This window comes from Propithecus coquereli, unplaced genomic scaffold (genome assembly GCF_000956105.1).
Source record: "Propithecus coquereli isolate 6110/MARCELLA unplaced genomic scaffold, Pcoq_1.0 Scaffold34, whole genome shotgun sequence".
Taxonomy (NCBI): Eukaryota; Metazoa; Chordata; class Mammalia; order Primates; family Indriidae; genus Propithecus; species Propithecus coquereli.
In genome coordinates, this window is record NW_012149063.1 from 10,654,970 (window position 1) to 10,664,027 (window position 9,058).

The following is a 9,058-nucleotide window of genomic DNA, read 5'->3' on the forward strand; positions in this document are numbered from 1 at the left end:
TGATCAATAGCAGTTCCTAGGCTTATAAAATATTTTGTGCATATAAAAACTCCTGAAGCACGATAGATTTCAGATTCCTTCTCTCTCCTCCTCCATCCTGACCTATCCCCATCCTTAAATGAGCAGAAAAAAGCAAGTTCAGACTCTGAAGGGCATCTGGTCAGTAGATTACACACAATCAAAAATATCAACCTTTATTTTAAAATGTTAAACTTACTACAGGCTGATCAAAAAGATCAAATATGGCTTCTTTAAACATGCAATATTTGAAATTAGAAAATTTTGGCTTATAACTAATATTTTTGAAGTTGCGACAGCATTGCATTAAGATGTTGCCCATTTCAAATATTGAATAAGATCTTCTCTCTCACTCTTCTTTTTAAGACCAGCAAAGACCATTTTAGTTCCAGGGATATATTTCTTTGGGTTCTCCAAATATTCCATCAGAGTCTCTTCTCCCCAGATAATACCTATAAAGGTGAAAATAAGTTTTAAGTTTGTGTAGCTACATTTGTAGAGCTTACTTTCTGATGTGACCCACATATGTGAACAAAAGATTACTCCTGGACTCAGTAGGAAGACTATTATAACTGGGAATACTTATATATTCTGACCTATAAGAAAATTCCAAAATTATTCTTCACTCCTTGGCTTCTCTGTAGAAATCCAACAGTCACATGCCATTTAGGATTATCCAATGTATAGCAATGAACTATCACCCCAGACATGTTATGCCTAAGCATTACCTCATCTTCCTACAATCACAATGAGTTCCTTCTAGAAAAGATCTTAGACATCATTTAATCCAACCCTCATTTTGCAGATAAGTAAATGTTGGCCCAAAGAGAGGAAAGTAACTTGCCCTAAGAATACAAAGCCAGTTAGAATCAAGAATTTATGCCTACTAACTCATATTTCAATGTTATTTCTACCAATAATACCAATCTGCCTCTGTTCAGATCTCCAACAAAATCTATAATTTCAGAAATCCAGTTTTAAGATGACTGAAAAAGCCTGCCGTTTTTCCTTTCTAAAACCAGTCAAAAAGAACATGGACAAAGAGAAACAAAAATGCTAACTTCACTTTTGATAAAACTTTTGAGGAAGCACCTATGGCTCCAAATTTGATATAATTATAATAGAAGACTACCCAGGACATGAATCCTGGACAAGAGTGAAAGGACACCTTTCACTAATGATCTCAGGAGAAGAGAAGAGAAAAGATCTTCAAAGTATGTGACACACCTTGTAAGGCAAAGCCATAATCCTTTGTTTGGCTCAAAAAGATTAGGGTATATCAGCTGGCCATGAAAGTCTCCTTAAATTCAGTCTGACATCATAGAGGGCCAGGGGAACCGGGATTAATGAAGAAAGCACATACATCTTTGAAAGAAGAACTTATTATAGGACAGAAGAGAAACTGCAAAGGTTGCATAACTTTAGGGCTGCCAGTCTTTACCAGCTGAAGTAAAGAGCTAAATAATACCTCCACCAAAACATACAAACATACACACTCAGACATATACATGTGTCTCTAACATAACTATGGGTGAGAAAGACCTCACAACTAAGTGGAACACTCATACCCTCACCCTTACTGTCCTTCTACAAACAACTAGTTCAAGAAGAACTATCTTCATCAAAAGATGAGTAACAATCAAAAAGGAATCAGCACAAAGAAGTACCAAAGATACATACACACAACATACACACAGACACACACAAATACACACACTATACACACACAGCAGAAAGGAACAGAAAAAACAAAAGTTAAATGAAACATACACATCAGAAACTACGTAAATTAAGCAGATGAAAATCATGACCACATTCCCACGGATTCAAAAAAGGTCTTTATGAATCAAGGGCTCGAAATAGAGCTACAAAGGCTCAAGTAGAAAATTACAAAACAGAGAAAAGCATAAATGACAGCAAAATTAACAGATGCTGCTGATAGCACGAGGTTTGAAAATACTGGTAAAAACAAAAACAAAAGAATGAAGAGTTTATAATAAGTCAACATGAAGGATATAAACTCCTGAGGAATTAAAGTGTGTCCCAACAATTTTATGCTCAGCCAAATTATCATTCAAATGTAATGCAATCCCCAGATGTTTTCAAACATCCAAGAACTTGGATGGTATAGTTCTAGTAATTCTTAGTGTTATTACTAATGGAAAACCATCCATCGACCAAAAAGGTAAGTAAATAAAGATACTATGGTAAAAGCTGGGAATATCCACTAGTATCATCTAAATGTAGAATAAATGTTGAAACAATTGTGGTAATTATGGTTACATGAGATGTAAATGATATAGATCATATCAGAGTAGAAATAATGATGGTAAGTAGCCAGAGTTAAAAGACAGTGTGAAAAAAAGGGACGGTTGTATAAATACCTTGATTTTTCTCATCCTTCATAGTATAGGATAAAGAGATACTGCTTTAAGTAGATAAATCAAATAGTAGAGGCATATTGATATTATTTAAAGTACAAATATGGCCACTAAAATGAAAAAGAATAATTTTACCAGAATTAGTTGGTATAGGGAGAAGAATAGGGAAAGGCCAGGAAAAGTGAACATACATAATTTCCTTGTCACCCATATTGGGAAATATTCTTTTGAACTATTTGAATTTTTGTACAATATAATGTACACAGATTTCAAAATATTTTAAAATTATTAACACATTTATGATTTAGTGTGCCGTATCATAGCCATTGCAAGATTTGACATGACAATAGGCAAAAGATAAGGCCTAATTCCTAATAAGTTAGTTTAGCTAAAAAGTTAGTTTTGCTAACCCCCATGATAAGATTGTTTTAAAGGCCCAAGAAAACTTGGGTTTGAATCCCAGTTCTGTCACTATTAGCATAGAATCCTGGAAAAATCATGATTAATTCAATTTGTTTTTCAAACCTGCTTCAATTACCACTGCCCAAAAGTACAAACAGCACTTCAATGCACTATAAAGATATCATGCTTAAAAGAAAAATTGTATCCATTTAATGTTTTCAAAAACACACTGTAGATGGTTCAACCTCACTAATGATTAGGAAAATGCAAATCAAAACCACATGAGATAGCACTTCAAATCCATTAGGATGGCTATTACCAAAACAACAGAAAACAACAAGTGTTGGTGAAAATCTGGAGAAATTGGAACCCTTGTGCATTGCTGGTGGGAACATAAAATGGTGCAGCCAACTGTGGAAAATGGTATGGCTATTCCTCAAAAAATTAAACACAGAATTATCACAGGATTCAGCAATTCCATTTCTGGATATATATACCCAAAGAAAGCAAAAGCAGGGACTCCTCTCAACAGATATTTGTACACCCATATTCATATCAGCATTATTCACAATAGCCAAAAGGTGGAGGCAACCCGAATCTCCATCAAGGGATGAACAGATAAATAAAATGTGCTGTCTCCATACAATAGAATATTGTTCAGCCCTTAAATAGATGGAAATTCTGACTCATGGTACAACATAGATGAACCTTGAAGACATTACACTAAGTGAAATAAGCCAGTCACGAAAGGATAAATACAGTATTATTCTGCTTATATAAGGTACCTAGAATAGTCAAATTAACAAAGACAAAGTAAAAGGGTGGTTGTCATGGACTGTTTAATGAGTAGAGTTTCAGTTTAAGAAAATGGAAAAGTTCTAGAGATGATGGTGGTGATGGCTGCAAAACAATGTGAATGTGCTTAATGCCACAGAATTGTACACTTAAAATGGTTAAAATGGTCAATTTTTTGTTATATATATTTTCCCACAATTTCAAAAACCACATTATATAAAGTTATTTCTATAATCATGCATTTTGTAAAACTGTACTCTACGTAAGTCACATGGGACAAAGAATCTTCTTTAAAATATGAGAATTTCCATATTCTTCTGAGAATAAAAATATTGCTATTATTTGCAACAGAAAAATCGTGCATAGAAAATAAAATATGGTTCACAGTGCACCACAATTTGTATTACTGCTGTATGTACTATTGGCGTCCTGGTTCTTCTTATTCAAATCTGTCTTTGGCCAAGCTATGCTAAAGTATTTTTTAAGTCTTTATTTCATTTTTAAATAATCTTATTTTAAAATCCTAGTTTGATTAACCAACTAAGCTACTTATTATTCTTATTTCATCGATGGAACTAACAAATAATAGTATGTCCCCAAATAAGTCACATATATTACATAATCAATCTGATTTAGGGAAATTTTATTTCTAATTCTTGAATAATGTTAAAACCAAGCCTTTTATATAGCTTTAACCTTTGACAATAATCTATAATAAAAGACATATTTGTAATAAGTTCCAATATTATTTCAAATCAATGCTAATAAGCAATAAATTCCTTAAAATATTGGCAGCTAGAGGGACAAATATTAGTTTATAACTATTCTACAAATTAGAACTGCAAAAGTTGACTGTTCTTGTAACAGGATAATAAAATAATAAAATGACACTATGGAGAAATACTACCTGAAAAATTAAAGAACCATGTAAATACAAACACTAAATGTGAGTTAAAAACAGATTTATTCAGTAGTCTATCAGCTGAAAATCCTTTTACAACAACTTCAATGCAATTCTGACATTAACTGTCCAGAGTTACTGCAGGCTCCCAACAAGACTGCCTCCTTTCAGATACCAGGGGCTCTCAGGCCACTCAAACTGACCAACTGGCTACAAATTCAGGAGTTCCCACAACCTCCTCAAATCAACTCACAGAACTCAGGAAAGCACTTGCTTACAACTACAGTTTTATTATAAAAAGATACCAGCCAGAGGAAAAGACCCATAGGGTGAGGTCCGGGAGTGTCCCACATGCAGAGCTTCTGGGTCGTCTCCCTGTACAATCAGGACTCATCGCTCTCCCAGCACATGGAAGTGTTCACCAACCAGGAAGCTCAACCAGAGCTTCGGGTTGAAAGTGTCCAGAGTTTTTAATTGGTGCTTCATTGCATAGGCATGATTGACTGAATCACCAGCCATGTGACTGAACTCAATCTCCAGCCCCCACTCCGTCCCTGGAGTTAGGACTGAATGGTTGGTCACTGCAGTATCGTCAGCCCCCATCCTGAAACTAGGAGCTCATCATGAGGCATCTTCTTAGCATACCCTCAGGTTTTGGTCCCAGCAGCCAACCACAATAATAAAGATACTCCCGAGTTCTAAGTAGATTCTGGTTATCAGCCCTTTATCGGATTTGTAGCACGCAAAAATTTTCTCCCATTCTGTAGGTTGTCTGTTTGCTCTTGTGACCGTTTCTTTGGCTGTGCAGAAGCTTTTTAATTTGATCAGGTCCCATTTATTTATTTTGGTTGTTGCTGTGATTGCCTTTGGGGTCTTCTTCATAAATTCTTTGCCTAGGCCAATGTCTAGAAGAGTATTTCCAACATCTTCCTCTAGAATTCTAATAGTTTCACTCCTTAGGTTTAAATCTGTTACCCAGCGTGAGTTGATTTTTGTGAGAGGTGAAAGCTGTGGATCCTGCTTCAGTCTTCTACATGTGGCTATCCAGTTTTCCCAGCACCATTTATTGAATAAGGATTCTTTTCCCCAGTGTATGTTTTAATCTGCTTTGTCAAAGATTAAGTGGCTATATGAGTACGGTTTTATATCTGGGTTCTCAGTTCTGTTCCACTGGTCAATGGCTCTATTTTTGTGCCAGTACCAAGCTGTTTTGATTACGACAGCCTTATAATAAAGTTTGAAGTCTGGTAAGTTGACACCTCCCATTTTGTTTTTATTGCCTAGAATTGTTTTTGCTATGCGAGGTCTTCTCTGGTTCCATACAAAGCATAAAATCAATTTTTCTACATCTGTGAAGAATGATGTTGGTATTTTAATAGGGATTGCATTGAATCTGTAGATCACTTTGGGTAGTATAGACATCTTAACGATGTTGATTCTGCCGACCCACGAGCACGGTATGGTTTTCCATCTGTTTACGTCCTCGGCTATTTTCTTCCTCAATGAAATAGCTTAGAACTCGGGAAAATCAACAAGAAAAAATCAAATGACCCTATCAAAAAGTGGGCAAAGGACATGAACAGAAACTTTTCAAAAGAAGACAGAGTAATGGTCAAAAAACACATGAAAAAATGCTCAACATCTCTAATCATCAGGGAAATGCAAATTAAAACCACATGAGATATCACTTATCTCCAGTGAGTCTGGCCTTTATCAAAAAGTCCCAAAACAATAAATGTTGGCGTGGATGCGGAGAGACAGGAACACTTATGCACTGTTGGTGGGACTGCAAACTAGTGCAACCTCTGTGGAAAGCAATATGGAGATATCTTAAAGAGATACAAGTAGAAGTACCATTCGATCCAGCAATCCCATTACTGGGCATCTACCCAAAAGACCAAATGATACTGTATAAGAAAGACACCTGCACCCGAATGTTTATAGCAGCACAATTCACAATTGCAAAGATGTGGAAACAACCCAAGTGTCCATCAATACATGAGTGGATTAATAAAATGTGGTATATGTATACCATGGAGTACTATTCAGCTTTACGAAACAATGGTGATATAGCACCTCTTGTATACTCCTGGATAGAGCTGGAACGCATTCTACTAAGTGAGGTATCCCAAGAAAGGAAAGACAAGCACCACATGTACTCACCATCAAATTGGTATTAACTGATCAACACATAAGTGCACATATAAGAATAACATCTATTGGATGTTGGGCAGGGAGGAGGGGGGAGGGGATGGGTATATGCATACACAAAGAGTGCAATGCGCACCACCCAAAGGATGGACATATTTGAAACTTGGACTGGGGGGGGGCAAGGGCAACATACATAACCTAAACATCTGTACCCCCATAATATGCTGAAATAAAAAAAAGAAAAAAGAAAAAAATAAAAATAAATAAAGATACTCCTATCACTTCAGAAATTCCAAGGTTTTAGAGACTCCCTGCCAGGAACCCAGGACAAGGACTAGACAAATTCTTTATTATACAACACCTATTACCAGGATTTTTGCACATCCCAAATACAATGATACTGTGTTAATAATAACTCTGTTGATATTTTAAAAGATACTAAAATATTCCTGACTTGAAAAAGATCAAATTTTGTTCTATTACTTTTAGTAATACTTTTAGTACTTTATCAAGTATGTATTTATTTTATATGTATATATAGTCCTTCATTATGAACACCCCCGAAATAAAGATATGTTGAAGTCCTAACCCCTGGTACCTCAGACTGTGGGTTTGTTTGAAAATAGGGTCTTTGTAGATGTGACTAGTTCAGTTGAGATAAGGTCCTAATTCCATAGGAATAGGATGAGCCCCTAATTCAATGTGATTGGTGTCCTTATAAGAAAATAGCCATGTGAAGACAGAGACAAACAGGGATCCTGTGATAACAAAGTCAGAGATTGGAATTATGTAGTTTCAGGCTGTAATTAGAATCTCAGTCATAAAAAGGAATGAAGAGCATCGTAAGAAGTGTTGATTGTTATCAAAAATTTTTAAACTGTTAGTTTCTCATACCACCCTTTGTATTCTTGGGGTTTTTGTTTGTTTGTTGTATTCTTGTGGGGTAAATAAATATTTTCAATAAAGAGGAAAAAAAAGGAATGAAGTACTGATACATGCTATAATTTAGATGAGCCCTGAAAACATGCTAAGTGAAAGAAGCCAGACACAAAGGCCACATATTATATGATTCCTTTTATATGAAAGATCCAATAGGCAAATCATTAGTGGTTGCCAGAGAATGGGGGTAAGAGGGAATGGGGAGTGATTATTTAATGGATACAGGTGTTCTGGGGGGATAAAAAAAGTTTTGGAAACTGGGGAGAAGTGGTGATTTTACAACATCGTGAATGCACTAAATGCTACTGAATTGTACACTTTAAAATGGCTAATTGTATATTATATAAATTTCACTTCAATAAAAATAATAAAAAGAAATAAAAAATAAAATAAAACCCGTTCCAAATAGCAATGATCTGAAATGCCAATGTATAAGATATGCTAGGCCTCCAAGGAAAGTTCAAAACAGAGTTGTACCGTGTTTTAAGAAAATCTGATAATCCTTAAATATATATACACATATGTACCTGTATACATATATGTGTGTGTGTTTATGTGTGTTACGTGTGTGTGTATGTATATCAAGGAGTAACAAGTTGCTTTGCGAAGATATTATAGCCTTTTCCAACCATTTTCAATCTCAACCCTAAAATCCCTTCTCACTTTAAGTACTATCTACTCCCTTTCCACCAACAAATAAATTGCTGAATACGCTTTTCAAACTATAATATTCCCCCGACCCTGCTAAGAATCACTACTACAAATAGAATCACTACCATTATACCATTAAAATATGATTTTTTAAATCTAGCTCATACTTTTTCAAGATAAATGTATTGCATAAAATCAAATACCTATATAAGCAAAAACCTATGCCACACAAGATTGCTAATTCTTCTGATCAAAAGGATGACCAGTTATTCAAATGCAGGTCTATGATATAAATCAATATGTTAGTAATATAAATATGAGGGTCTATTTTTAATGCTACGAGTTAGAAAATTATTATAATTTCAAATTATGTGCTTTCTTTTTTGCTACAAAGTATCTGGTTCTGTCTCACAACTGCTGGTTTTTACCTTTGTTTTTGTTTGCATCAGTATAAGAAAATCCTGGTGATTGTCCTGTTTTTCAGCCAAAGAGGCCCCAGAGATTTGGACCAGTCTTGTGTTTTCCACCTTTTTCCACTGTGTGGGACTGAGCACATTTTTGAATAAAGATCTTCTTGCCTGCTTCAGCATCTCCCATTTTGTTCTGCACTGAAACATTAAACCATAGACCAAAACAAATATCAGATTTGCAAAGCTGGAAAAAAGGAATTCCATCATTTTGGCTGAAGTGAATGCTAATGATATTAAACTAAAATGTATCATTTAAAGCATACATGCTTTAATGTCTGAGTGCTCAAAAACACAAGTCTAGTATAGCATCCAATTTTATACAGACTTAATCATCTCAGTTATCATGCTTA

At 35.1% G+C, this 9,058-nt stretch overlaps 1 protein-coding gene across 1 annotated transcript; it reads right to left on the reverse strand.

Moving 5' to 3' along the window:
- Positions 1 to 324: 324 nt before the first annotated feature.
- On the reverse strand, positions 325 to 8,835 carry LOC105815609 (cytochrome c, testis-specific-like). Its single transcript, XM_012650810.1, is given in 2 exon segments — positions 325 to 470; positions 8,667 to 8,835. Coding segments are annotated over 2 exon segments (315 nt in total).
- Positions 8,836 to 9,058: the final 223 nt, after the last annotated feature.